The sequence below is a fragment of the Drosophila busckii genome, chromosome 3R, assembly GCF_011750605.1.
Source record: "Drosophila busckii strain San Diego stock center, stock number 13000-0081.31 chromosome 3R, ASM1175060v1, whole genome shotgun sequence".
Lineage (NCBI taxonomy): Eukaryota > Metazoa > Arthropoda > Insecta > Diptera > Drosophilidae > Drosophila > Drosophila busckii.
Window position 1 is genome coordinate 20,532,194 of NC_046607.1, and position 26,129 is coordinate 20,558,322.

The 26,129-nt window shown below is 39.5% G+C and overlaps 10 protein-coding genes across 15 annotated transcripts; 6 read left to right on the top strand and 4 right to left on the bottom strand.

Moving 5' to 3' along the window:
* Positions 1 to 297: 297 nt before the first annotated feature.
* Positions 298 to 5,505, top strand: LOC108604822 (zinc finger protein squeeze). 3 transcript variants are annotated; one of them, XM_017994433.2, is made up of 4 exons: positions 298 to 694; positions 893 to 1,014; positions 3,054 to 3,669; positions 3,729 to 5,505. In XM_017994433.2, the coding sequence occupies exons 3-4, from the start codon at positions 3,241 to 3,243 to the stop codon at positions 4,938 to 4,940; spliced, it is 1,641 nt and encodes a 546-aa protein (XP_017849922.1). In that variant the 5' UTR covers positions 298 to 694; positions 893 to 1,014; positions 3,054 to 3,240; the 3' UTR covers positions 4,941 to 5,505. The 3 variants fall into 3 exon arrangements, with proteins under 3 accessions (XP_017849922.1, XP_017849923.1, XP_017849921.1); XM_017994434.2 differs by having other exon boundaries at positions 298 to 409; XM_017994432.2 differs by having other exon boundaries at positions 298 to 1,014.
* A 4,964-nt stretch (positions 5,506 to 10,469) lies between these two features.
* On the bottom strand, positions 10,470 to 12,136 carry LOC108602186 (heterogeneous nuclear ribonucleoprotein A3). The gene is made up of 5 exons (XM_017990231.1): positions 12,056 to 12,136; positions 11,702 to 11,987; positions 11,146 to 11,647; positions 10,815 to 11,084; positions 10,470 to 10,753 (listed from the first exon to the last, which is right to left on the bottom strand). Exons 1-5 carry the CDS (start codon positions 12,059 to 12,061, stop codon positions 10,699 to 10,701), a joined length of 1,119 nt encoding a protein of 372 aa, XP_017845720.1. The 5' UTR covers positions 12,062 to 12,136; the 3' UTR covers positions 10,470 to 10,698.
* Positions 12,137 to 12,210: 74 nt separating this feature from the next.
* LOC108604608 (spindle assembly abnormal protein 6 homolog) lies at positions 12,211 to 13,909 on the top strand. Its single transcript, XM_017994147.2, has 4 exons — positions 12,211 to 12,432; positions 12,490 to 13,329; positions 13,395 to 13,728; positions 13,786 to 13,909. The coding sequence occupies exons 1-4, from the start codon at positions 12,250 to 12,252 to the stop codon at positions 13,860 to 13,862; spliced, it is 1,434 nt and encodes a 477-aa protein (XP_017849636.1). The 5' UTR covers positions 12,211 to 12,249; the 3' UTR covers positions 13,863 to 13,909.
* Positions 13,888 to 14,557, bottom strand: LOC108604610 (coiled-coil domain-containing protein 12). Its single transcript, XM_017994149.1, has 2 exons — positions 14,359 to 14,557; positions 13,888 to 14,289 (listed from the first exon to the last, which is right to left on the bottom strand). Exons 1-2 carry the CDS (start codon positions 14,490 to 14,492, stop codon positions 13,941 to 13,943), a joined length of 483 nt encoding a protein of 160 aa, XP_017849638.1. The 5' UTR covers positions 14,493 to 14,557; the 3' UTR covers positions 13,888 to 13,940.
* An 86-nt stretch (positions 14,558 to 14,643) lies between these two features.
* On the top strand, positions 14,644 to 16,509 carry LOC108604609. Its single transcript, XM_017994148.1, has 2 exons — positions 14,644 to 14,901; positions 14,966 to 16,509. The coding sequence occupies exon 2, from the start codon at positions 15,079 to 15,081 to the stop codon at positions 16,330 to 16,332; it is 1,254 nt and encodes a 417-aa protein (XP_017849637.1). The 5' UTR covers positions 14,644 to 14,901; positions 14,966 to 15,078; the 3' UTR covers positions 16,333 to 16,509.
* A 53-nt stretch (positions 16,510 to 16,562) lies between these two features.
* Positions 16,563 to 17,142, top strand: LOC108604773. Its single transcript, XM_017994370.1, has 2 exons — positions 16,563 to 16,920; positions 16,981 to 17,142. The coding sequence occupies exons 1-2, from the start codon at positions 16,610 to 16,612 to the stop codon at positions 17,117 to 17,119; spliced, it is 450 nt and encodes a 149-aa protein (XP_017849859.1). The 5' UTR covers positions 16,563 to 16,609; the 3' UTR covers positions 17,120 to 17,142.
* A 52-nt stretch (positions 17,143 to 17,194) lies between these two features.
* Positions 17,195 to 20,255, top strand: LOC108604772 (ADAM 17-like protease). 3 transcript variants are annotated; one of them, XM_017994366.2, is made up of 10 exons: positions 17,195 to 17,356; positions 17,415 to 17,654; positions 17,712 to 18,136; positions 18,191 to 18,385; positions 18,486 to 18,624; positions 18,779 to 19,014; positions 19,087 to 19,650; positions 19,713 to 19,818; positions 19,884 to 20,046; positions 20,107 to 20,255. In XM_017994366.2, exons 1-10 carry the CDS (start codon positions 17,209 to 17,211, stop codon positions 20,147 to 20,149), a joined length of 2,259 nt encoding a protein of 752 aa, XP_017849855.1. In that variant the 5' UTR covers positions 17,195 to 17,208; the 3' UTR covers positions 20,150 to 20,255. The 3 variants fall into 3 exon arrangements, with proteins under 3 accessions (XP_017849855.1, XP_017849858.1, XP_017849857.1); XM_017994368.2 differs by lacking the exons at positions 17,195 to 17,356; positions 17,415 to 17,654; positions 17,712 to 18,136; positions 18,486 to 18,624 and having other exon boundaries at positions 18,267 to 18,385; positions 20,107 to 20,253; XM_017994369.1 differs by lacking the exons at positions 18,486 to 18,624; positions 19,087 to 19,650; positions 19,713 to 19,818; positions 19,884 to 20,046; positions 20,107 to 20,255 and having other exon boundaries at positions 18,779 to 18,910.
* A 46-nt stretch (positions 20,256 to 20,301) lies between these two features.
* Positions 20,302 to 21,220, bottom strand: LOC108602462 (nucleoplasmin-like protein). Its single transcript, XM_017990585.1, has 3 exons — positions 21,094 to 21,220; positions 20,828 to 20,973; positions 20,302 to 20,768 (listed from the first exon to the last, which is right to left on the bottom strand). Exons 1-3 carry the CDS (start codon positions 21,113 to 21,115, stop codon positions 20,472 to 20,474), a joined length of 465 nt encoding a protein of 154 aa, XP_017846074.1. The 5' UTR covers positions 21,116 to 21,220; the 3' UTR covers positions 20,302 to 20,471.
* A 276-nt stretch (positions 21,221 to 21,496) lies between these two features.
* Positions 21,497 to 26,118, top strand: LOC108604140 (nucleoplasmin-like protein). Its single transcript, XM_017993450.1, has 3 exons — positions 21,497 to 21,606; positions 21,789 to 21,928; positions 25,463 to 26,118. Exons 1-3 carry the CDS (start codon positions 21,585 to 21,587, stop codon positions 25,763 to 25,765), a joined length of 465 nt encoding a protein of 154 aa, XP_017848939.1. The 5' UTR covers positions 21,497 to 21,584; the 3' UTR covers positions 25,766 to 26,118.
* On the bottom strand, positions 22,183 to 25,254 carry LOC108604139 (sodium-independent sulfate anion transporter). 2 transcript variants are annotated; one of them, XM_017993448.1, is made up of 8 exons: positions 25,055 to 25,254; positions 24,108 to 24,789; positions 23,710 to 24,050; positions 23,345 to 23,654; positions 22,982 to 23,284; positions 22,778 to 22,923; positions 22,544 to 22,714; positions 22,183 to 22,490 (listed from the first exon to the last, which is right to left on the bottom strand). In XM_017993448.1, the coding sequence occupies exons 2-8, from the start codon at positions 24,430 to 24,432 to the stop codon at positions 22,272 to 22,274; spliced, it is 1,815 nt and encodes a 604-aa protein (XP_017848937.1). In that variant the 5' UTR covers positions 24,433 to 24,789; positions 25,055 to 25,254; the 3' UTR covers positions 22,183 to 22,271. The 2 variants fall into 2 exon arrangements, with proteins under 2 accessions (XP_017848937.1, XP_017848938.1); XM_017993449.1 differs by having other exon boundaries at positions 22,184 to 22,490; positions 24,108 to 24,407.
* Positions 26,119 to 26,129: the final 11 nt, after the last annotated feature.

Below are 26,129 nucleotides of genomic sequence, written 5' to 3' on the forward strand. Positions count from 1 at the left end.
CCGACAACATTTCGACATATAATTGAGAGAGAATATATTTATACCTCCACTTTTCGGCACCCACAAAAGCGGTAATGTTGCCGCTATGCATAACTATTGGGCTCTCAGCCAATCAGAGAAAAACCGGAATAAAAAGAGAGTGTCTGCGAGAGAGCGAAAGAGAGTGAGTGAGAGAGGGATGCAAGCCATTAAGCAAGCAAAAAGTACATACATAAAAAACATAAACAAGAGTTTTTTTAAACTGTGAGCGCTCATTCATACACTCACAGGCGGAAAAAAATAATTTTTTTCAGTCGAGTTTTTTCCATCGCAACGAGCGGTTCTTGGCGCTAGACCTTTTACGCTTTTTACGTTGTGATTTGTTGCTCTGGCATTACGCGGCATGTAAACAACGCGCAAAACGACAAAGGTCAGCTGTCGGTAAAACATACCTCCTTTTGGTCCTCGATGTGCGGCAGTTAAATTTAATTGAGGCGCCAAATTTAGTACGCGCCAAATTAAAACATTACAAAAGCGCCAATACAAGTGCAAAATTAAATAACACACACAAGCGCCAGTGTATGTTGGTGTGTGTGTATTTTTGGCGTGCGCGGCCATTTTTTTCCTAAGCACTGAAGAAAAAAATTGGTGTACATGTGTGTGTGTATTTTAAGTGTACTCGAAAGAGGAGAAACCGCAAAAGCCCCCAATAAACGTAACCAAATCACATCAAAAAAATATCATTCATTTGTTTACTCGCTGAATGAAATGTTTGTTTAAATGTAAACAAACGCCAACAGTTATAGAACCACCGCCCACCCACTCTCCTCGTATCCTTACGCATGCTTCACCTTTTCAACTAAAGTGAAAACAGTAGTAGTATCAGGACCATTCCCCCCTTTTCTATCAATAGGTCACCGAACACGTGCTTTTACGCTTTACGACCAAAATAACAACAAAATTGTGCAACAAATAATAATAAAAAAGAAGGAAATTGAAAAGATCACAACAAGCGCTTAATTTCCAATTGGAGAGGTACGTACTAAAAAAATAAGGTTTTTTACACATAACTTTTTGTTGCCGCACACAGTAGTTCAAGAGTTGATTACAAATATGTTTTTTTAATATTAATGGTTTCTTAATAAGGTGAAAGTTATTATTCAATTTGCATACGCAAATTTTAAAGTTTAATAAAATGATTTACAAATTTAACGCAACTGTAAATCAAGATTTATCACACTGTGCCACAGCGGCTGCCAATATTTGTCACCCCCTCCTCTTCAGCGATTGTTTGCTGTTCTTTATGTGCAATTCATTCGGTGGCGGTTTGTGTTTTGTCTTTTTTATCTTTCCTCTTTTTGTTTTTCCTTTTTTGTGCTCTTACGCTCACTATTTTTTGCACATGTCGCCCCCGCGCTTGTGTGTGCTCTTCATTTGTTTATGTTGCGCTCTCGCTCTCCTATAAGTTTTTTTTTCTCTTGCTTGCGCTCAATTAAATTTCGTTGCCTTGTCTATGTGTGTGTGCTATGCTGTGAAATTTTTTTTGTGTATACTATTTTTTACATGCGGTAGTATATGTTGGTAAGCCCCAACGTTTAATAAGAAATCATTTTATAAATGATCCGTTTATTTAAGTTTTTATGCTCTCGACATATACACGCAACAAGCTGTTAGTGCGTTATCCTGCGGTATTCGCACTCCCCCCAGTACCCTGCCCCATTTTACACTACTGACCGAGCAACAAACAACAACAACCGGTTTGCTTTTGACCAGGTAGCAAAAAAATTGTTCAAAAAAGAAAATCCAAACATAAAACAGGAAAAAAAGATTTACATGTTACGTTAAAACGACCAATAAATACCCTGCAGTTTATATTTAAAATCATATGCACTTATGTTTTAATGCTAAGCAATTAATAACTGCTGTTGCATATAATTAACGACTAATTTTAAATGTTACAAATTGCACACACAAATTAACAATGCTTGCTAACATCACTTAAAACATGTAGTACATGTGTATGTATAAAAAACAGAATTTGATTCTGACGTCAACTGCGCAGCAGCAGCAACAAAAAAATAACCTAAAAGCAGCTCTGCATTGCGTCAGTATGCGTGTGTGTGTGTGTCGGACGCTCTCCCACTCTTTGGGTATGACTCTCTTGTTCGCTTGCTTGCTCGCTCACTCGCTTTGGGCAATTTAATAACTCAATTTGTTTTATTCAATGCATTGGACTAAAATGCTGCATGTTTGTTTTATTGATTTGTAAAATTATTTTTGAATACAACATAAATTTAAATAAATAAATTTTTATGTAAATGAGCTGTGCCACTGACACCTGTGCAAGTTTATTGTTTATTTATGCTGCGTTTAGTGGGTCACTAGTGTATATGACAGCGCCAAAAAGGATAAAGAGAAATTCTTGCCCCACTCTTTGAAGGCTTTTAATTCCTAACGGCCATGCAACCCTTTCTGCCTGAAGTTAACAAACTTTGACTTTTTCTGACATTTTAATGCTTTAGTTCTTGTTGATTGACACGTTCGTTGGCGCCCCTGACACAACCCCCCAGCCCCCCTTTTGCCACAGCAGCCATGGTTACTACTCTACTTGAACGTTTTTCGACAACCTCATCTTTTTGCTTCGAAAATTTATTAAAAAAAAGAAAAAACAAAATTGTTGTCATATCAAGTTTTTGCCTGGCGCAAGCGCCTTTTTTGTATATTTTGTGTTTTTCATTTTTATTTTTTCATCAACGCTTTTTTATTGCAATTCTCAGTTTTTTTTTTGCGGCTTAACGCTTGGTTCGCATCTTGTGCAACTTTTTTGTTTCATTTGTTGCACGTTTTAATTCATGAACAATTAATTAATTCATGCATATTTATGTTAAAGTGCAATAATTTATGTACTATGCACAAAAAATTAAGCAAAAAATAAGTATTTAAACTAAAAAACGACGAAAGACTGGCAAGCAAAATGGAAAAAGTAGTTTAACAGTTCTGTCGAGTGGACAGAAATTTGCGCCTAAATAACAATTACAATATATATATGAATATATATTTTTTTGTACTTTCAGCACAAAAACGGCAACAAAAAACGTTGTGTAAGCCAAGTCTCGATTGTCAGTTGAAGCGTAAACGTTGCTAAGCCAAGTGACGCTGCCGCTGCTGCTAAAAAAAATATAATAATTGTTAAAGGAAGGCTGCAAGCTGGACGCACGCACTATTGCTTACCGTCCGCTGAATTTGGGCGGCCAGTCGCTGATGGCCGAATTGCCAAATGGCGCTGCCATTGGCGGTGGCGGCACTGGCGACTATCTGCATCGTTCCATAGATCAACTGCGCACGCTTAGCCATCTGACGCAGGCGGATTTGCGCAACGCCACATTGGTGCACGACTATAAGCCTTTCAACATAAGCGAGTTTAGACAAAACGTTGAGCGTTTGGACTACTCGCTAAAGAATGGGCTTGTGCAGCAGCAACAAATACTCATAGAGCAGCAGCAGCAGCAGCAGCAACAACAACATGCACATGAGAGTGAACAGCAGCAGCAGCAGGCACAACAGCAGCAACAACAACAACAGCAGCAGCAGCAGCAGCAGCTGCATCATCAAACACAGCTCAAGCCAAGCTACAGTGCGCCCAGTTCGCCGCCCACGCCCACACAGCACAACGAGCAGCAGGAGCAAAAGGTAAGTGCTCACTATCTACTTAAAATTTATTCATATTAATTACTTTGCTCTGTTTGCAGTACGATCCAAGTCGCTCGCCGACGCGTCAACGTGGCAGCAACAGCAGCAACGATTCCACGCCAGAGGATCAGCGCCAGGGCGGCGAGCACACCAAACCGTACAAATGCAATTCTTGCAGCAAATCCTTTGCCAACTCCTCCTATCTGGCGCAGCATACGCGCATACATCTGGGCATCAAACCATATCGCTGTGAAATCTGTCAGCGCAAGTTTACGCAGCTGTCGCATCTGCAGCAGCACATACGCACGCATACGGGTGATAAACCGTACAAGTGTCGCCACGACGGCTGCCCCAAGGCCTTCTCGCAGCTGTCCAATCTGCAGTCGCATTCACGTTGCCATCAGACCGACAAGCCTTTCAAGTGCAACTCGTGCTACAAGTGCTTTACCGATGAGCTAACGTTGCTGGAGCACATACCCAAGCACAAGGACTCGAAGCATTTGAAGACGCACATTTGCCAGCTGTGCGGCAAGTCCTATACGCAGGAGACATATCTGCAAAAGCATTTGCAAAAGCATGCCGACAAAGCGGAGAAGCAGCAGCAACAGCAGCGTCAGCCAGCTGCCAACAACTTGCAGCAACATGTGCCCGCCGGCGGCATTGGTTTGAACTTGCAGCGTCAGGCTATGAACGATGCCAATGCGGTTTATTGGGCCAAGATGGGTGCGGATAGCGCCGCTGCAAGCTTGGCGGAGGCTATACAACAACAGCTGCCGCCGCCGAATGCTGGCAGCACGTATGCCAACTTTGCCACGTTGCAACATCAACAGCAGCAGCAACAAGAGCTGCTGCAGCATCATCATCAGCGCAACGTGGAAACGCCTGGACAATCACATAGTCCGCATGAGGATGCTGGCGAGGATTTGGTGTTGCGTCAAAACCAAAACACACAGCTGCACTTGCAACATCAACAGCAGCAGCAGCAGCAACAACAACAGCAGGCAGCGCACACGCATTCACCAGTACCTGGCACTTCAGCCTTTGCGCCACCGCCTTCGCCTCTGCAGCAGCATCGTGCACCGCCTGCTGCTGCCACTGCCGCCTATTTGTATCAGCAGAATGCTGCTGCTGCCGCCGCCGCCTTTCCCCCACAGCTCATCTCATTGCATCAGATACGCAACTTTGCACATCAGCCAGGCGCCGGCCTCATACCAAGCGATCATTTGGCTTTGGGTTTGAGCGCCGTGGCAGCCAAGGAGAAGGCCCAATAGTATAGGGCCACGGGTCACAAAAGACAGACCAAGCAGCAGCTACGATGACAACAATAGTCTTAAGCTTAAAACATAAGTTAGGCTTAGTTTTAGTTAAGGAGGCTGCATGTGGTTTCGCTTAGCTGCGCCACACATTTCAATTCTCTTCCAGCTCTGATGCGGCAGCCTAGGCAAACGAAACTTGTTTGCCCTACGCTGCCACATCGCCTGCTCTTTACTGCCCTGTAGATTAGGTAATCTCGGCCAGCTAACGATACCACGCTCAGCCTCTGTTTGAACTCAGGTTTTGCACTTAGCCTCTAAGCTCCAAACTAAGCTTATTGATATATCATGTAAGCAATATTAAAGCGACCTAAAGCTCTGCACAATTTGAATTTACATTTTGAAAACATTTTAATTTGTGTACAGTTTTTAACGTTTAGTTTTAAAACATAACAATGTATCATAGGTGCCGTACAAAGTACTGCGATAGAATTGTTTACAAAATCTATTGTAAATCTATCATACAATATTTTAAGAAAATTTTCTATTTATGCAAAAACAACAACCAATCAACCAACAAACAAGCAAGCAATGTATAAAGTACTAAATAAAAAGTCATCAAATATTTATAATAAATTTTAAAGAATATACAATTTGAAATATCCGAGTTTTTGAGTTTATCAACTTTACAGCATCTACATAATGTGCAGCGTTGTGGAAGGAAAAAATTGCACATAATCCGCTTAAGGATAGGATCCTGCTGCTGCAGGCGACACAAGAGATTTATGTTCTTAAGATTGTGGTATGCAACATTTATCCCTCAGCTGGCGGCAACTAGAAATTTTTAATGTTTGCTGCATAATTTAATTGACAGCAGCTGCTGCTGCTCACGTCGCAATTGAAGATTAATGATGGATTGACGTTTGCTTGAATTTATTTTTTGATAGAGACTATATTTAGATATTACATTATAAGTTGGTATACACTAACTTGAGTGAGCGACTTTCGATCGCTTTGAACAGCACGAATTTCCACTTGAAACTAGAAGTAGGCACTTCAAAAACAACAAAAAATGAGCACAAACCAAAATTTGTGTTTTGTTGAACTGCTGCCTTATTTGGTCATAATAGTTAAAAGAACTTACACATGGCTTATACATATACATTTATTGCTAAATTACAAATAATCTCTGGCTTAGTGTCACCCTAGGGCCTTAAAGCGTATGCATTTGTTTATAAACGCAAAATTAATTTTATGCCAAATTAAAAATCAAACAAGAAAAAAAAACCGAAAACCAGTTTCAGTTCTTAGCAGGTGCTCTTGCCAAAAATCGCTGAGGTTTTGAATAAAATTATTAATAGCACTTATATGACGTATAAATAAGCAATAAAATAAGCGAAAACAAAACTTTTTATGTGCATTTGATGAGCTCGTAAAAATACCTTAAGCATTGAGGATTGTTGAGGCACCCACAAAGAGTCAATAAAAATTTAGGCTTAGACAAATGCTTATGAGTGTTGACAAACAAAGAAAACAATAGTTTATAAGCATATTTGTGCGAAATTTTGTTTGGGCACGGGTTGCTCTTAGGGGCACCCTTTTTTGCACTTTTGAAGATCGCTGACAATAAACCAACAAATCATCGCTAAAAACCCGTTGAAGATCGAGCAGCGCAACAAACAGAATTGGCAAACACACCGCAGAGACAATAACGTTATATAAAGAGATATTCAGACAAAAGGCAACAATTCAAACGATAATCGATCATTTGCCAATTTCTTTCTTTTCTTTGGCATAGAGCTAGGGAAATTTGCCAACCAACCCTCACATTGCCAAAATATAAACTGAGAGCGATCTGTCTTTATGTTCAAGGCGCAACGCAATGTTTGCCAATATTTTAATTGATAAATGAATCAGAGATGTCTATCTATCATGCCTAGTCATTGATTAGCATATCAATATATACAAACTTTATTATAAATGCACTAATGATCTTGGGATTGTTGTTTCAGTCAGCAAAAGGGTTTGCCCTTCATGTCATCTGTGCTGGGTGCTGAAATCATCAAGGAGCTGCTGCCCTGCTTCAGTTCTTTCAGCTTGCATCATCAGTCTTTGTTATGTTAACTATGAGAAACAAAAAATTGTTGAGTATGCTATCCTGTGTAAGGATTTTTCTTTACTGTCAGTTTGTCTTGTCATCTTGGCATGACCGATATGATAATAAGGAATGCAAGCGCCTGAGGCGAGAGAACTTTTTTCAAGAAATAATGCGAGTCATGCAGCAGCTGCTATAAAAAGGATTATATCGAGAATACAATTAAATAGCTTCAAAGTTAGATAAACTATTTATATTTCTAAAGTAAAAGTGCAACTAAAGCAAAGTTTACTTTTACTCTGTTAAAAAGACTTTAAGCTAAAATAAATATTTTTGCAAGATAGAAACTAAAAAAAAACTTAACTGACACCAACAAATCTCTCTGGCATGCCTTTTGGCATTATGCAAATGATTTTCTCATTGATTTGAATATTGTATGTTGTGTGTAATTTCAATGCCAAAAGATAATTTGATGTTGCAGAAAGGCGCCATCAATACGAACAATATAATTTATGGTTTCTAAACTCTGGCATAATCAAAACACACACAGACGTAAAACGATCAAGGCTTGCACCCCTAAGAATGCCAATGCGATCCTTCGAGTTGAGAGCAGCCCACAATCGATTTAGCATATGAAAAGGACTTTGGTTCAATGCCTTTTGCGTGTGAAGGTTCAAGCCGATTGTTAGAAAATGCTACCCCAATAGCATTTGCTATCTATTCGCGAAACCTATTGCTATTGAGCATTTCTTTTGGATAAACTATTTATGAAATTATTACACAATGCATACAATATATCGAGTGGGTTACCTACGATTAGCCATCCCAATTAGGTAGCATAGAGAGGAAACGCGAACTGAGAGAGGTGTGTATGTTTTTCCCATAACTTCTTGTTGCCTTTTTTGTTATACTACCAATTTCATTCTTGCCATTCTTTGCAGCTTATTTTGCATATTGGTTTTTTCGAAAGTCTTTGTTTGCTCGTTGCTTCTTTAGAGTCTATTCTTTGTTCGATTCTAATAAGGTGCGATATTGTGAAATTTGATGCGATTTTCGTTTTGCTATTATTTTTTGCACCCTTCCGTTTAAATTATAATGCTATTCATTTTTTTGCACATTTTATTGTACAATAGATTTAATTGTTGAGGTTTTTTTGTTGCTATTGTGTGAGGTTCGTTTGTATATCATGTCGATTGATATGTTATTGATGTTATTTATTGGCATAATCATATTGCAAAGCCTTTTTTTTATAAATTAATAACAGCGCGTGTTATGTATAAGTACATTATAGATTATACTTTAGCTTTGACATGGATGCTCCGTTAATACATATAAAAAGCTGAAGTCATTATTTAGTAAAGTTTTCTTAAAACAATTCTAATTAAATGTTCACTCATTCTAAAAAAAAATGAATTAATAATTTCAGTCATAGTAAGCATAATTTTTAAATGTTTCTCATTCTTTAAATGAAGTGAAAAGTAAAATAATATTTTTATTTGTACCCGTCCCATAATCCTTCGTACAAAACATAAACACGTGTTTATATTCAAATATAAAAAAGTAACTGCGTAATGGAATCGTCCTTAAAAACAACCAAAATGACGCACTAACATAAATTTAATTAACATTTTCACGCTAAGCAAAAAATACTATAAAAAAAATTCAATTCAATTTCCAAAAAAAAAAGGTATACAATTTACAAAAAGCACGACAAGCTAAAAAAAATTTACAGTAACGAATTAACAATACACACAATCCTTAAAAAAAAATTATAAAAAAAACTTGTCACACGGCATTTTAACATACAAAATGTAAAAAAAAAAACTTGTGTACGGCAGCGAGACCCAATTATAAAGGACTTTTTTCTGTAGTCAAGCATAAAAAATGAGGCATTAAAAATGGGTTAAAAAAACTGACGGTGGGCTTGCAGTAAGGATGCGCGCGCTTCCTGGGGATTTTTTATATATGTACGTCAAGTACAAAAAAAAAACAGCTTGAAAATATGCAACGGGCGTTATTTTCAAGCTCATTTGAATATTTGCTGCTAGAAATTTTCTCACGATTGTTTTTTTGTGTGTCTTTCAAGACTCAAGGCTTACCCACAGCGCTGGGTGACGTTCAAGAATAATAGAAGAGACAGGAAGAAAAAAATCAGGATTTTTTTGCCTCATTTCCATTAGGACGCTCCCAAAGGGTGAATCTACGACCATAGAGTATAAAGGATGCTTTAATTTATGCACAACACGTTCGCAGATCGGACGTTGCAAAGGGTTAAAAAAGCGTGATCCTCACACAGGATATTTTTGTATGCGGCTATCCCATTTGCATACTTGATCAAGTTTGCTTTTGTATTAAGGGTGAGCTCAGGGTCAGCATCATTTTTCATCTTTTCCAAAAAAAAAGTGCTTTCAAATAGAAAAATACGCAAATTATTCAAATCTATCAAATGCGTTACTTAAAGCAAGATGGAGCTTGCTTTTATTATTTATGTGATTTAATTAATTAGTTTAAGAAATGACAATCTATAAAATAAAATAAGCTACGCTTATTATCGGCGCATCAATTTTTTATGTAGGTAGCTATGCAAGGCTATGCAAATCAAAAATCAAAGACAAAGGACCTTAAGTTGTGGCTGTTGGGTTTCTTCCTTTTTAAAAAACGCCTTGGGTGCTATTTGTTTATCTATTTTACATATTTCAGCTCTTTACCGTCTTGTTCGTATTGTAAAAGTTTAAATCAACATTAGATCATTAGTTACGTTCAATAATTCTAATTATCTGTTGAATGCGAGCGAAGCAGCTGGAAACAGCAGCTATTATTATAATTTGCAAATGTATTTTGCTCTTAAACATTTTAAATATTATTCGTAAAATAACATTTTTATCTGCTATTTTCTTGTTTGCAAAAAACGCATTAATTAATCATCATGACAAAAACAAATTACATATCAGTCAAACTCCGTGACAACAAAGACTCTTAAATTATGCAAAAATTATACAAACGTTAATAATTTGCAAATTGTGTATAGTTTAATGGCCATTGAAAATGTTCAGAATCTATAAGTTTGCCTTCCATTCATTTACTTAATTAAGCTAATTCTGAGTTCAGCTTTTTATTAATTTTCTAGCAAACTGGTTAATCAGCTCAAATTTTTGTACGGTTTGGGCCATATAGCATCAAATGTAATTTTGTAGCAACAGTTGTAAACAATAAAAGAATTCTATATTAAAAATGTTTGTTCAGCGAAAAGAACGTACGCGAAATGATTGATCGTAGTCATGTCAGTGTTGAGATGTAGGGGAATGAAATAGAGATAAGCGTTTAAAATATTTAGGTAAAAAGTACATTTCTAATAAGTACAGTGGACGCTCGCAAGACCACCAACTATACATAAATCCCAAGTTGTAAATGAAAATCACATTGTTTTCTAATTAAAATGTATATTTTGCACATAAGTCAATAGGTTAAATATATAGAATCAATCCCTAATTAGAATTAACAAATATACTGCTGATTGTTTGGCTTAATTGTAACGCGATTGATTGATTGAGAAACGTTTTTGTCCTATTCGCCTTAACTAAAAATGTCGCGCGTACTTTTATTGGAAAACAAAATTCGGCTATTGGTTAGCAATCCTCAATGATTACAATGGGTCCATGAATTAAAATTACATAAAACATTTTAAAATCTCCTATTGCCGCCCATATGCTGTGGCCTGGGTCCAGGTCCATTAAACCTGAAAGATTCAACAGTTAAGCATGTGTTCCATCTATTGGGTTTGATGTACTTCATCTTACCGGCCGCGGTTGCCAGAAACGCCACCTCCTCGGCCGCCAGTAGGCAGGGGCGGGAAGTCCATTTGATATGAATTTGGGGCCTTATGATTGGGACCACTTGGTACAGCGTGTTTGTTGAAACCTCCGCCATGATTTTGCGGCATATTATTACTTGGTCCATTAGCGACTCCAGCACCAGCGCCACGCCGTGAATTGAAACTTCCACGACCACTAAAGCCGCCACGATTCGCTTGAAAGCCACCACTACCACCACGTCCACCTGGTGTACCTCTGTAGTATATATACAATTATTAATGTAATTATTGAATTAAATTAATGTACTATATTTCACCTGTTCATGCCAGCATTGTTACGATTGCGCTGAAACATGCCATTATCGCTGCTACCATTTGGAGCCATAGGTCCATTTGCAAATCGGCCTTGATTAGCTTCATATCCCAATTGCTGATGCTGTTGCTGCTGTGGCTGCGAGTCAACAGCTGGTAAGGCAAAGCCACGTCGATCGCTATTATTTGATGCACCTCGTCCACCCATCCCAGAGCCTCGTGGATGACCGTTCGATCCGCCAGCAGAGTTGCCACCATAATAATCATTGTGACCGCCATTACCAGCGCCTTGGTTGAATTTGTTTTTGTATCCTGACGCATGATTATCAAAGCTTTGATTTTGTTGCGAATGACTCTTGTTATAGGGCGCATTACGCTGCTGTCTGAAGTTGCCTTCATTACGCATTGGTCCAAAATTACTATCATTTGACACGGATCCACGACCCCTGTGACCGGCGCCACCACCTCTGAAGTTATTTCCACGACTAAAACTGCCGCCGTCATGAGCTAAAAGCACAATGTAAGCTAATTAAGCAGTAGGCAGCTATTTAAACATCTTACCTTGTATTGGTCTGCGATTGCCGGTAGGGCCAACACCATTACTACCTCCTCCGCCGCCTCTTCTGTCTTTAGCTCTGCCTGGCTCGACGACCAGATTGTGTCCCTTAAACTCGACGCCATTGAGTGCAGCTATAGCCGTCTCAGCCATCTCTATAGTCTCTAAATGCACAAATCCACAACGGTTCATAATATCGCATTCCACAACTACACCATAATTTGTAAATAAATGGCGAAGCTCCTCAGGCTTGCTGCCAGGCGGCAGGCTGCCCACAAACACTTTGGCGGTCTACAGGTGAAGTAAATGCAGCATAATAGGGGTGTTATGTTTTATGTAGAATATAAACATTTTCTTACCGACATATGATCGCACTTTTCGCTTTATGTATGTATTTTTGCTTTTTCTTTTATTAATAACATGAGCTCGATAAAAGATACCAAAAGATACTAAGCGCTCGATAAGCGATAGTCATTCCTATCGGCAGCTGTCATCCAGTCTGTAATATAAATAAAGCAATAAATATAGTATATAAGCAAATTTAAATTTTGTAATGTGGGCGCCAAGCACAGAAGATAACTATTTTGCCAGCATGGACACAGCTAAAAATATAGTACATCTAATGCCTAGCGTAGAAATGATGGTGACCTTTGCAGGAGGAGGACCAAACGATATGATGCGCTCGAAAAAAGCTTGTTTACTGTACGCGGAAAAAGTAGATTATAAGGAGTTGATTGTAAGTTGGTAAAATAAATTATTTTGCGTTTATATACTTAAATTTGCATAATTGCAGCAATTGCGGTTGGCGGAGAAATGTGACCAGCGACACATGTATATAGCCACAGTAGACAGCGTATCGTTTCAAGAGCTAAAGCAGGATCAGGGTCTGAATGTAACTTTTGCTGGATTTATGGAGAATGTGGTTCGCATGCTGAAGGACTGCCACGCGAGCAAGCTAGAGCTATGCCTAACAGCTACAGATGTTGCAGAGCAACAGCGCAAGTTCAAGCTGCAATTTGTGGAAGTTCGTCCTTTTAAAAATCTAGTGCACTTGTGCCTGCCATGTCGAGCTGCGCCACTACACACCGTGCTCTTCTACATCAATTCAATGCTGGATGCGGCCAATAAGAGAAGTTACATGCTGGAGCAAAACACCCAGCAAATGCAATTAGAACTGAATTCCCAAAGAGCGCACATTGAGCAATTGGGAGGAGATTGCAATCAACTACGCTCAACGCTAGCGGAGAATGCGCGTCAACTGAGCGAAAAACATGCTCTGGAACTGCAACAAATGCAGGACAAAATGTGCAAGCTAAACGAACAGCGTAGCAGTGACTTGGAGCGTAATCGTCGTACCATTGCAGGACTGCAAAGTCAGCTGGACAGAGCTATGCTGGATAAAGCTGACTTAAAAACCATACAGGAACAAACTGAAAAACGCAATCAAAACTTAAATGAAGAGCTTAGCTGTTGCAAATCACGAATGTGCAGCTTAAAGGAACAAAATGATAAGTTACAGGGCGAACTAACAGATGCCAAAAAACACGAACGTAAGCTGGAATACAAGATAGAGGATCTAAAACAACATACAGCAGAGCTGCAAGAGCACATACAAAAAGGCAACAAGGAGAAGGTAAACCTAAGATCCAATATTTACTTATTTTATAATTAAATATTATTTTGTTGTTATCATTGCAGGCCAACATTGCTGCCGAGCTGGAAGCTGAGAAAAAGATTCTGCACACCAAGCGACAAGCGTTGGAAATGGCCTCCGATGAGATTGGCAAAGCGAATCAGATTATACTCAAACAAAATCAGGAATTACTTATACAAAAAAGAACCATAGCCTGGCGCACTGAAGTAGCGTTGCAACAAGAAAAAGCCATTAAAGAAAAAGAGAAGCTATTACGCCTTCGAGAGGAAGAGCTTAAGCATGCCCAGGAAACCAATAAACAACTACGCGAAGAAATTCCACAACAGCTGCAATCTATGCGCAACTTTGCGCAGGGTCTGGAACAAAAATACACAAATCGTAAGTGTGAACTATGAAATAACCAGTAAACTATAAATTATGAGCTTTGGCTTACAGAAATACACAAACTGAAGGAGCGCATATCCAACGTATCAGGCAAGGAAAACTGTGGCCTTAAAGCTAATCGCAAATAGCAAAATTATATCGCTTACGACAATTGTTAATTTATATGTATTTTCAATGATCTTAATTAAATATAATTGTATATAAGGTTAGTCATAGTCGTCGTCATTGCTTCGGCCAACCTGCGCCGTGGCCACATTTACAGCCTGGCTAATGTCCTCGAACTGGTTCAGCTTTAACCGCTCACGTATAAGCTCGGCAATTGCTTTTTGTGTACGCCGCTCTAGACGTTCGAGCTTCTTGCTAACATCACGTTTTAAATCCCAATCTGGTTTGCGCGGCGCTAGATTCGTTATATCAATTTCATCTATGACCATAGGTTGCTGCAACAAATCAAGCTGCGACTGTACGGCCGTTTCAATGTTTCCCGTAGGCTCCTGAGGGCGAACTTCACCCGCGGTGTTTTCATTCAGCGGCGTGTAGCTGCGAAAAACTGGCCTGTAAGCAAAGTATTTTATTATTATTATTTATAAATTCTTCAAATTTTAAAAACAAACTCAAACGCACTTTGTCAATTTTTCCGCATGTTCCCCATTTACTGTATTTTTAGCTTGTGCTTGTTCGCGGAGTTTCTGCAAACGTTCCTTACGCTTAAGTGATTCTTCAGTAAGCTTGCCTAAGTTTTTCTCATTGTTCTCCATTGAATTATATTTTATTAACAAAATTGTTGAATGTTTACGTTTTATGCTTCTTTAACAGTGGGCAATATTGCTATATTGGCGATATTCAACGTTATCGGATCGATAGGCGGACCAATCGTAAAATAGATTGGCAGCCCTCGTAAGTGGCAGAGGAAGGAAAAACGACGCAAATTTTTTGTAAAAGAAAACAAAAACAGTTTAGAAAACCATTTTGCATTAATTTTAGCAACAAATCAAAATAAGTGTATGAAAAACAATGTGTATAGCATTAACACAGCCCCACGCAATGGAAATAAATAATTTGCTGTGAAAAGCGCGGTATCCATGAGACCAGCTGCTGTTGCTGCAGCAACTGCAACAACAGCGAAATCAACATATTTTAATGTATAGTGGCTATTAAAAACCCGCTGTAAGCAAGCGTATATATAGCATTTGTATGCAAGTCTGTACTAACATGAGTTTCTCAATTAAAGGGAGCCGCCGCCAACAAGACAACAAAGCAACAACAACAAGAGACAACTACATAGAGCGCCTCGTCGAACTCATTGTTTTTTAACTGTGCCCAGCCGGCAGCTGTGAGCTAAAAATGGAGTGGACCAGAGAAAAGACGCTGCTGTTGATCAGCGAGTATCGACAGCGACGTGGACTGTGGGACATGACATGCGACGAATATCGCAAGAAGGATGTCAAGCAGCGACTATTAAATGAAGTTAGCGAGGTGTTAGGTGGTAATATACCAATACCAGAGCTGGAAAAGAAATTTCATACGTTGCGCACACAATATCATCGGGAAATAAGTCGCATGAAACGCAAAGAACCATACAACTCAAAGTGGTTCGGTTTCAAAAATCTAGTGTTTCTCAGTTCACCATACGCGTGTCGTTCTACAAAGGGTCGCTTAAAAACGGAGATACAGTCGCCGGAGAACGCAGATGTACAAAAGTACGTATTGGGCGAGATAACCGGAGGTGCAACAGCAAAGGTAAGCGACAATATGAACGAAGACTACATCAGCAATGCACGCAAGACTCATGCCAGCAGTCGTGCGCATGAGCTGAAAAAACTTATTGAGGAGACGACCAAAGATGTGGATGAAATTGACGAGGACGATGATGAAGAAGATAGGGATATAGATGACGTGGCGGAGACCAAACCCAAAATTAGCAAGGTGGTATGTGAAGATTTTGTGGATATAAACGATGAAGAGCCCGAACCCCTGGAGCTACAACAGCAGCCGGAACATACACAGTCTATTATGGAATTGCATCCCAGGTGCACATCCGAGGTGGAAACGGTTAGCTTTCAGGCCAATGAGAGCGGCGAGCTACACTATCAGTCCTCTACATCCTCAGCTAATAGCTCAAGCATGCATGTAGGACCTGCGCGCATATTGAAGATACAACGCCGTGATACAACAAATCCGGAGGAAGTCTATTTCAATGATCATCATACACCACAACAAGTGCATCCGCCCGCGCACAAGCGTCTTTTCTACGATCCTAATTCCACACATAGCACCACTATACTCACCACATCCTCGCTAGCTGCCCCAGCTACAGTGGCACATAATGGCAATGCCAGTATCACAACCGCTGGATCCTCAAGCAGCGCGCTGCGCCTGCCACGATTAAATCCCATTGTCAACCATGCGTCGCTACCGAATCCCGCCAGCAATTCGTTACCGCTATCTCAACCTGCGCAACGCGATGAATTCTCTACATATGGCGAGTATGTGGCCAATGAGATGCGTGCCATTGAGAATCGTGAAGTGCTCACTGCATTAAAGCACAAAATTAATACAGCTATCTATGAGGCAAATATGTCGGAGCTGCATAAATAATATAAATATAAACTAATCTTTTTAGCTGCAACATATGTAGATATAAGTTTAAAAGTTTGAGTCCCGGTTTGGGGACTTTTTGTTTTTTGTTTTAAACTGTAAATGTTGTAGTTTCATCGACCAATACAAAGTTTTGTATCGATTTAATAATTAAGCCAAATATACAATTTAGTTCAATCACCTATAACTATAATTTATTTTATTTTAACTTTCAGTAGGCCAACCATTAGCTATTATTATATTTAAATTGTTGTGTTTCTAACCATTTGTTAAAAAAATGTTTCCCAATCCAATATGTGAACCATTTACAAATCTACCACAAAAATTTGACATTGATAAAATTGCTGAAGAATTTAAGCCGAAGCATCTAGAGAAGAGTGTAGAGAAAATCAAGACTCCGCGTGATTTTCTTAATGAGCCGGACAATAGTTGGACCGTCTTACCTATCTTTAAGTATCATTTGGAACATTTAAAGCCATTGCTCTCGGTCCGCACAAATCCTTATATGCGTTGTCGTTATGTAGAGTTTCTCGACAATGTACCCAATCGTTATGTTAACATTGTAGTTTATGGAACCGATTTTAACAAGTATATTTATTCATATGTTCAAAATAATTAGAATCGCCAATTGCCTAAACTTCTTTGCAGCATGCCGAAGCCAAGACGTAAATCGTTAAACGGCCAATTTTATGGTGTTGATTATAAGCTGGCGCCCATTCCTGTAGAGCCTGCAAGCTTTAGCTATTCAGCGTCCAAGTCAGCTAAGGCTAAACATGAAACCAAGTAGTTAAAGGGAAAATTAAAAGTACGCGCCACTGTTATCGTTCACAGCTGTGCAAAAGTCATCGAACAGGTAGAGACTCAGTTTTAGCAAATATGTCTGGCAACGTTCTTAGCAAAACATTCAAATTAGACAACACTGCTCCAATCAATTTAGGACGAAAAATGTTTACAAAATGCATTAATTGTTGTGTTTCAATAGTTATTTATGCATTATTCGTATGCCTTTTAGTGGAAAACAGTGGTAAGTAGTGAGTTTAACGTGTGTGTAATACAAGTAAAGCAAAATTTTTTGTCAACAGTCGCCTTAAAACGAACGCTGCGCCACTATGAAGTTTTTCACAGAGATGATGTTGTACATAAGATTGTCAAAAGAGGTGTTAAACATAGCAATAATCCATATAATATAATTAAGGAGTTAGAATTCAAGACTCTAGGTAAAAATTTTCGAGTGATATTGCATCCGCATCGCGATGTGTTGCATCAAAATTTTCGCGCTTATGCTGTTGATGCCGATGGCAATGAGACTGTGGTGCACATGGGTAAGCCAACAATGATAAAAGTACATATGTATGTAACTTACAGATTTATACTTTCAGAACATGACAACTTTTATACGGGTCGCGTTTTTGGCGAACTGGAGTCATCAGTACGTGCACACATTGAGGATGGCACTTTCACCATGTCCATTGAACTGCCCGATGAAACCTACCACATAGAGCCTTCCTGGCGCCATTTGCCTGCAGCCAAGAAACACACAATGGTTGCCTATAAATCTTCCGATGTTAAGCTGAATCAAAATGAACAAGGCGCCGTACCCAAAACATGTGGTTATATCAAAGAAGGCCAAGAGCTGGAGGATAAACATGAAGATAATCAGCTGCATGAAACACGCATCAAACGTCAATCGGATCAGTATGAATATACGCCCACAAAAACTCGCTGTCCTTTGCTACTGGTAGCAGATTATCGTTTCTTTCAAGAAATGGGCGGTGGCAATACCAAAACAACCATTAACTATTTGGTAAGTTGCACTGAATTAGCATATCGACTGATTGATTAACAAGAAACCTTGCAGATAAGCCTTATAGATCGCGTGCACAAGATATACAATGACACTGTCTGGCAGGATCGCTCCGATCAGGAGGGCTTCAAAGGCATGGGTTTTGTCATTAAGAAAATTGTGGTGCACTCCGAGCCCACACGCTTGCGTGGTGGTGAGGCGCACTATAATATGATACGCGAAAAATGGGATGTGCGCAATCTATTAGAGGTACACAAATTATATTTCAAGTTAGCTAAACACATTTGTAAACTCTACTGTTCTACTCCCCTAATGTCTTTTTGCCTAAATACGCTTGCATTTAATGTAGGTCTTTTCACGGGAATACAGCCATAAAGACTTTTGCTTAGCTCATCTATTTACTGATCTCAAATTTGAGGGTGGCATTTTAGGCTTGGCTTACGTTGGTTCCCCACGTCGCAATTCTGTGGGCGGCATATGCACACCAGGTTGCTAAATCCACAAAAAACATATCAATTCTCATTATCATTTTGCTTTACTTTTGTTGACTTTGTGTTGTCGTTCTCCTCAGTTTCTGTTTAGTAGACTCGTTACTTGAATTACTTATTAATATTTACCAATCTTCTACATTTATTTTCAAAGAATACTTCAAGAATGGTTATACGCTTTATTTGAATTCGGGCCTCAGCAGCTCACGTAATCATTATGGCCAGCGTGTCATCACACGCGAAGCAGATTTGGTTACAGCACATGAGTTTGGACACAACTGGGGCTCTGAGCATGACCCTGATATACCCGAATGCTCACCCAGTGCCTCGCAAGGCGGCAGCTTTCTCATGTACACTTACTCTGTCAGCGGCTATGATGTCAACAATAAGGTAAGACTTAAAACAATCTATAATTTATTATTAAACAAACTAGTTATTTATTGTTTTAATTTTTATTCTTAGAAATTTTCACCTTGCTCGCTGCGTTCCATACGCAAAGTTCTGCAAGCCAAGTCTGGTCGCTGCTTTTCGGAACCCGAGGAGTCCTTCTGTGGCAATTTACGCGTCGAGGGTGATGAGCAGTGTGATGCTGGTTTGCTGGGCACTGAGGATAATGACTCTTGCTGCGATAAGAACTGCAAGCTGCGTCGCAATCAAGGGGCCATGTGCAGTGACAAGAACTCACCATGTTGCCAGAACTGTCAGTTTATGCCAGCGGGTATGAAATGTCGCGAGGCGCAGTATGCCACATGCGAGCAGGAAGCGCGTTGCACAGGCTCCATTGCTGAATGCCCCAAGTCACCAGCCATGGCGGATGGTACTACTTGCCAGGAGCGTGGACAGTGTCGCAATGGCAAATGTGTGCCCTACTGCGAGACTCAAGGACTCCAGAGTTGCATGTGCGATATCATTTTGGATGCATGCAAACGTTGCTGTCGCATGAGCATTAATGAGACTTGCTTTCCGGTTGAGCCGCCAGATGTACTACCCGATGGCACACCCTGCATCACAGGCTTCTGCAACAAGGTACGCCGAAAGATATGCCAAAGCTGCTTTGGCAACTATAATAAATAACAATTTATTTATAGGGTGTGTGCGAAAAGACCATACAAGATGTCGTTGAGCGTTTCTGGGATATCATAGAGGAGATCAATGTAGCAAAGACACTGCGCTTTCTCAAGGATAACATTGTCAGTAAGTGATCGCAAGCTAATTTTTATAGCCAATTGGGTTATCCAAGCCGCTTTGTGTCTTTGCAGTGGCTGTTGTGCTGGTCACCGCCGTTTTTTGGATACCTGTTAGCTGTGCCATCTCATATTTTGATCGGAAGAAGCTGCGCTATGAACTAAAACAAATCGAATGGAGTCAAAAATCAGATCTCATACACCCCAGCGATGACAGGCGTCGTGTTATACACATACGGTATAAACAGCTCTATATCTGTGCTCTATAAATTTTTGCTTACAACATTTGTATTTTCAGCGTACCGCGCCAGAAGATTTCAGTGGCGCGAGCTTGTAACTAGCATAGAACTCGGTGGCGGCCATTGTTTTATCTTCCGAGAGCATTCTTCTCAAAACTGCCACAATTAATTTTTATATAATTAAGTGCAAGCATATTTAAAGAAAAATATAAATACATAATAAACTTAAAGAATAAAATTCCCCTTTAACATAGTTCGATTGAATTTAATTTTTTGTTTATTTCATACTTTAGCAAAAATATGTTTTTGTTTTGTTTTTGTTGTTGATGCCATACTGTTGTAACATTTATGGTTGGTTGTTTTTAAATGTATTATTAGCTTACTGGATGTGTAGGAGGAGGAGGAGGTCTGAAGTTAACCGGTATTACTTCTTTTTATTGCCTTTTCCATTGGTCTGTGGTGCTACATCGTCCAAATCGCTCTCTTCATCATCCTCATCCGAGTATTCCTCGTACATTTGTGCATCGTCATATTCTCCCAAGTTCATTTCAGCCTTGCCACAGACATAGACCGGCCCCGTGCCTTGCACTAGCTTAAATGTGACGGAGCCATTGGGGAATTCAATATTGGGGCGCAAGCTTCGGGTCTCGCCAACCTTTAGCACAGCTATAGGAATCTTGATCGTCTTCTTTTCGCCATCAGCTATTTGATTTGATTCCGCCTGTAAGAAACTTATACATTTAATGATTTTCCAAGAGTAACTTAATTGTCGGCAATTACCTGAACGACATTAAATTCGCCAGACTTTGCTTCCGGACCCAGGGAAATTTGTTTAATGATTAGCTTGTGTGAGTGTACAACATAGTCCTCTGGTATTTCCGGCACATCAAACTGTGCAATTGGCTCTTTTTCGCTCAGCGTAACACCTGAAAGGTAAGTGTATTAAAGTATCTATAGATATTGATATGGTTTTTAGGGGAGGGCACTTGAACTTGAATTAAGCACGCTACTGCAGTAATAGTTCATTTACTTTTTTACACACTTACCATAGAAAGATTCGGACTCCATTTGTGTGCTTAAAGCAGCGTTTTGCTGTACAGTCCAAGTTTAAGATATAGATATTGAAAAACTTGTACTTTCACACGTGCCGTGCAATGGCGATTTCAATTCAGAAATGATGCTTGCGTTAGTGCTGCTAAATTTCTAGCCAATAATATGCTATTTTTACCAAGAAAAATACCAAATAAATACCACAGGCCTTCCAGCTGTTGCTCAATTTTGCAAGGGTTTCGATTTAATTGCAAACAGTTTAATGCAATAAACCAATTTAACACCTAAGCAAATACAAGCGTTTGTATTTAACTTGTAGTTTTATGATATAGTGTTAACGATTATTGTTAAACAATTGTACACGGGTCTGGTCACATTTCCTGCGCTTAGTGTCATCTCTAGTTGAAATCGAAGCTACCATTTTGCAAAAGTTTTGCACGTGTTTTGCTCTTGAATTATTAAGTTTAAAGTAACCAAATAAAACCAAATGGCTGAGGAATCGTTTTATGGTAAATATAGCTAAGCAATCAGTCGTTTGTAGACACAAACACATGTATTAATAGTGCAAATTTATATGTAAGTGCGCTAATAAGCCGGCTGCCGGCATTTTTGCTCAAGGCTGCACTTGTACTTGTGCGTGTGTGTGTGTGTGCGTGCATACAAAATGTTTAATTAACATTTTTTTCTGCAGGCGTCACTCTGACTGCAGAGAATAACAGTGCTACATGGGATGTTGTGTCCGATTGTGATTATCCCCGTGGACAGAAGCTTGTTATCAAGCAAATCTTGCTGGGCGCCGAGGCTAAGGAAAACGAATTCAACGTGGTTGAGGTGAGTGTACATCATACATTTGTATGTATGCGCTTTTATTTGTGCATTGGGCTTTTTTGGCGCAGGGTAAGGACCGGTTTTCATTATTCAAGCACGCGCAACATTTATCTTCGGTTTAGGGTAATTTTGTCTGTATCTGCTGCGAACGCCCATTGTCTGGCAATATTGCTAGTAAAGTGGCGATTATCCCATGACGTCACAGCTTGCATATAAAAGAAGTTTTAGCTGTGGCGGCCAGCGCAAAGTATGTTTTGTTTTTATTTTACTAAAGCTAAAAAAAATTTAAATCTAGCGTATCTGCAAGTCGTTCAAGCTATAAACGTAATTAAAAACACATTTTATTTTATTTACTCGACTCGCTAGCGATTTGAACAATGGTACTGCTGCCGGCAACGACAGCTATGGCAATTTCCATTAACTCTTCAAAGCTTTTTGTAAACTTAAAAATACAGCGCATCTTGTTTTGTAGGCGGCACACAACGCCTGCCGCCGCAAGCTGCCAATTCGAGAAGATGAGTTCACACTGCAGCAGACGCAGATCTTCACGTAAAGAAACTAAGTTCTAGAAAGCAAACAGATTAATTTAAATGAAAGTTTATAGTTAAGGCCACTTACCAGCGCTACAGTTGCATCAATTGAGTTTATTTCGCTGCCTTTTATTATGACCAGTGCTATGGCGCCCTGTTGCTCTGTCACGTGCTCCACAATTGCTGTTTTCAAATATTCGGCGGCTGTATAATCCACATTGCCCTTTAGCTCACCCAAAGCAATAACAAGGCCGTTGTGCTGTTCGCAATTGTTATAAATAAATTAAATTGTTGTTTAACAACAAATAAAGCAAACACTAACCTTTTGCGTTTCGAGCTGGAATTGGGGAGTCATGCTCTTTTGTAATATGAAAAACATATTTACAACAACGCCCACCAACATGCCATACTCCAAGGACCAGAAGAGGCAGCTAAGTGTAGTGGCCATAAATGGCAGCATGTCGCGTTCTATAAAGCGGAAGCAGTTAACTTTGATTAGCTTAATTCTTTGGCAATATGTTCTTACTTTTGGCACGCCAGATCTCAGTTATAGTTTCATATTCAACCATAAAAATCATAGCTGATATTATAATCGCTGCCAATGTGGCTTTGGGTATATAAGCAAATGTGGAAGTCAGACAGGCAAGACTTAGCAACACCAAAATACCAGTAAAACCACCACCAAGTGGTGTCATAACGCCGCTGGCATTATTCAGCGCTGACCGTGAAAAAGAACCAGTGATGGGTATGGAGGAGAAAAAGCTGCTAAAAACGTTGCAAAAGCCCAGCGCAATCATTTCCTGTGATGCATCCACTATTTTGCCTTTGGCTGCAAATACAAAATTTCAAATAGAGAACTTTAAATGCTGCATAGACTTATAATACTTACAGAATGCTTTGGCTACTGCTACACTTTCCAAGATGGAGAGCAGGGGTATGCTTATTAAGGAAGCGCCCAAATTGGACAACATGCCACCAAAGCTAACGTAGTTGCCTTCCTTATCTGTTGTCGTAAAAGGTGGCGGACGAAATGGTGGCAAGCCAGCATTAATGTCACCACTTATGCGAAATGGCATTTCATTTGTGCCTCGGCTTAGCAAATAACACAACAGAATGCCAATGAATACAGCAAATACATTGCGGCATAAGGATAGATATTTGTTAACTGCACGCCAGCCACAAGGCACATCTTTGAGTTGCTGAAGAAGAAATTTGTACTTCAATTTGTTTATTATTGTTGTGGTGGCAACTTACGCGCATGAGCAGCAACATTGCAAGCGTGCAACAGCCTAAGATTGCATCATTACGACGTGTGTGCTGTATGTGACTAAAGAAGTAAATCCAAGAGTTTAAAAATCCATCCGAGCTGCCCGCTATGCCAAACAGATTATTAACTTGGCCACTGCCTATGGTTAAAGCTGCTGCTAGGGTAAAACCTGTCGTTACAGGCACTGAGATGAAACGCATTAGCACCCCCAGATTTAGTAGGCCCATGAGGAGTATAAGGCAGCCAGAAAAGAAACACAACAACACCGCATAATCGGGATTTTTGTGTATGTGTGTGGACACCATCATTGACATAATGGCAGTGGCACCTAAATTTAAAACAAATATTAAGCACTGCGTCTGTAGTTTGCTTTGTAGCAACTTACCCACTGTAATGTCCTTGCAGGTGCCAAAAAGAATGTAGATAAAGCCGCCCATAAATGAGGAATACAAGCCATAAACAGGCGGCAAACCTGCCATAACGCCATAGGCTATGCCCTGCGTTACGGCTGTGAGTCCCACTGTCAGCCCTGCCACAAAGTCAGCTAGCAAATAATTCCATTTGTATTTTGGCAACCAGTCGCATATGGGAAATAAATGTTTCACTGTAGCTGGGCTGCAACAATTGCGCGCCTTGGCGCCCATGGCGCCGCACACATTGGGCAAGCGCTCGTGATAAAGTTCCGCTGTAAAGCCAAAGCAGGAAAACATACTTAACTTTTGATTAAACACAATAGCTTATCTAGTTGACATTGATTGGAAATAGCGCTACTTATTAATTGTTTAACAAATAGAGCATGCTCGACAACTTGGTGGGGTTTTAATTGATGTCGTATCAATATTTTTTAGCTGAATCTGCGCTTATACTCTTGGCAATAGATTGTGTCTTAACCTGTAAATGTTTTGAATGAAATTTCTGCAAGTGTCAAAGTTGGCTGTGCCTGCTGTCTTCAGCTTGTTTTTAGCACTTGTTGTTTACTGCTTTTACACTTTTTATCGCCGTGTACAAGATCTTGAGTGTTTTAACATGCTCTGGGCCCCGGTGTCTCGTGATAGGTGCTGTAAGATCTTAACTTTGATAGCAACTTATTTTTCGTTTAAAAACAAATGATTGCTTTTGATTCGAATTGCTTAGTATATTTCCACTGCGCCTAATCTTTGTTATAAATGAATAAATGTTTTGATTTTAATTACTTTTCTTAATATACACACACAAATGAAGCTTCTAGGGTGGTTCACCAATAAACTTTGAACATGTGTCACAAAAATATCTGTAAGAGCTCTTCTTCACTATAGATATATTTAGATGCACTTATGATTGAATTGAACGCACCGTCATAGTCACACATATTGGCGCATGTACTTCACAATTAAGTTTTTCTTTTATTAATATTATTTGTATTTAACTCGAGGGCTTAGCGCAAACTTGTTGACTGCAGCACGCGTTTGTCTAATTGCTAGGAATTGCAAGAATTTGTATTTAGAGTAGAGAGAGAGAGACTTTCTTGTCTCTCGATGTTGTCTCGCGGAGCACAGCCGTACAAGTGGCACGGTCGTATATCAACAGAAGCGTTATAAGCACTGCTCAGGTAGCGTCGACGCTGCTGATCTTGATCAAAGATATGGCTACGGCTTATGTCAGTCATTATCAAATAGTTGGGAAACGTTTAAGTGCCATACAACTGATAGTTACTAAGTGGTATATAATTTCTAAATGCATTTTTGTCTATATCTTAACCAGGTGACCACAGTTAAGGACAATGCACAGATACCCATTGCTGTACTCAAGGCAGGCGAGACACGTGCCGTTAATCCTGATGTGGAATTCTACGAATCGCTGGTTACATTCAAGCTAATTAAGGGCAGCGGCCCTGTCTACATTCACGGACAGAATATTAAGGATGATGTCGAGGTTGTCGACATGGAGGAGGAGGATGAGGAAGACGATGTGGGCGAGGATGAGGAGCTTGAGAACCCAAAGAAACGCGCAAAGATTGAGCAGAATGCTGCCGATGGCAAAAATGCCAAAAACAAGAAGAAATAAACAGCGTTCGCTCTAAGCTATAAAACTGTAGTTTTTAAACAAAAAGAAAATGTTTTAGGCCCTATATACACTTACCGTACACAACTACATACATGAATTTGATGTAAAAGTCTACAACAATAAAAATATGTATAATTTTAGTTCCTTGCTCTGCTCCTTAAAACATTCAAAAATCATATACAATTTAACTCTTAAGCAATAAACCAAACTTGCAGCAGATCATATTTTGTATATAAAAGACTTACAAAAAAAAAAGAAAACAAAAAAATATCTAGCAATGACTAAAGTTCGAAGCGGCCTCCACACTTGATAAACACTAAAATTAAAATATTCAAACTGTATTCAAAAACAAACACGAAATAGT

Coding starts and splice junctions, on each gene's coding strand:
- LOC108604822 (XM_017994432.2), top strand. CDS start 3,241: ATGGCCGAATTGCCAAATGGCGCTGCCATTGGCGGTGGCGGCACTGGC. Junction 3,670..3,728: donor ACGAGCAGCAGGAGCAAAAG/GTAAGTGCTCAC, acceptor CTCTGTTTGCAG/TACGATCCAAGTCGCTCGCC.
- LOC108602186 (XM_017990231.1), bottom strand. Junction 11,648..11,701: donor CAATCGCAGACCAATACAAG/GTAAGATGTTTA, acceptor TTGTGCTTTTAG/CTCATGACGGCGGCAGTTTT. Junction 11,085..11,145: donor AACAATGCTGGCATGAACAG/GTGAAATATAGT, acceptor TATATACTACAG/AGGTACACCAGGTGGACGTG.
- LOC108604608 (XM_017994147.2), top strand. CDS start 12,250: ATGTGGGCGCCAAGCACAGAAGATAACTATTTTGCCAGCATGGACACA. Junction 12,433..12,489: donor TAGATTATAAGGAGTTGATT/GTAAGTTGGTAA, acceptor GCATAATTGCAG/CAATTGCGGTTGGCGGAGAA. Junction 13,330..13,394: donor AAAAAGGCAACAAGGAGAAG/GTAAACCTAAGA, acceptor TTATCATTGCAG/GCCAACATTGCTGCCGAGCT.
- LOC108604610 (XM_017994149.1), bottom strand. CDS start 14,492: ATGGAGAACAATGAGAAAAACTTAGGCAAGCTTACTGAAGAATCACTT. Junction 14,290..14,358: donor CATGCGGAAAAATTGACAAA/GTGCGTTTGAGT, acceptor CTTTGCTTACAG/GCCAGTTTTTCGCAGCTACA.
- LOC108604609 (XM_017994148.1), top strand. CDS start 15,079: ATGGAGTGGACCAGAGAAAAGACGCTGCTGTTGATCAGCGAGTATCGA.
- LOC108604773 (XM_017994370.1), top strand. CDS start 16,610: ATGTTTCCCAATCCAATATGTGAACCATTTACAAATCTACCACAAAAA. Junction 16,921..16,980: donor TATGGAACCGATTTTAACAA/GTATATTTATTC, acceptor ACTTCTTTGCAG/CATGCCGAAGCCAAGACGTA.
- LOC108604772 (XM_017994366.2), top strand. CDS start 17,209: ATGTCTGGCAACGTTCTTAGCAAAACATTCAAATTAGACAACACTGCT. Junction 18,137..18,190: donor AAACAACCATTAACTATTTG/GTAAGTTGCACT, acceptor GAAACCTTGCAG/ATAAGCCTTATAGATCGCGT. Junction 18,625..18,778: donor GGGCGGCATATGCACACCAG/GTTGCTAAATCC, acceptor TTATTTTCAAAG/AATACTTCAAGAATGGTTAT.
- LOC108602462 (XM_017990585.1), bottom strand. CDS start 21,115: ATGGAGTCCGAATCTTTCTATG. Junction 20,974..21,093: donor GGAGTCCGAATCTTTCTATG/GTAAGTGTGTAA, acceptor CTTACCTTTCAG/GTGTTACGCTGAGCGAAAAA. Junction 20,769..20,827: donor GCGAATTTAATGTCGTTCAG/GTAATTGCCGAC, acceptor AGTTTCTTACAG/GCGGAATCAAATCAAATAGC.
- LOC108604140 (XM_017993450.1), top strand. CDS start 21,585: ATGGCTGAGGAATCGTTTTATG. Junction 21,607..21,788: donor GGCTGAGGAATCGTTTTATG/GTAAATATAGCT, acceptor TTTTTTCTGCAG/GCGTCACTCTGACTGCAGAG. Junction 21,929..25,462: donor ACGAATTCAACGTGGTTGAG/GTGAGTGTACAT, acceptor TATCTTAACCAG/GTGACCACAGTTAAGGACAA.
- LOC108604139 (XM_017993448.1), bottom strand. CDS start 24,432: ATGTTTTCCTGCTTTGGCTTTACAGCGGAACTTTATCACGAGCGCTTG. Junction 24,051..24,107: donor CTGCAAGGACATTACAGTGG/GTAAGTTGCTAC, acceptor TTTTAAATTTAG/GTGCCACTGCCATTATGTCA. Junction 22,491..22,543: donor TTGATGCAACTGTAGCGCTG/GTAAGTGGCCTT, acceptor TTTGCTTTCTAG/AACTTAGTTTCTTTACGTGA.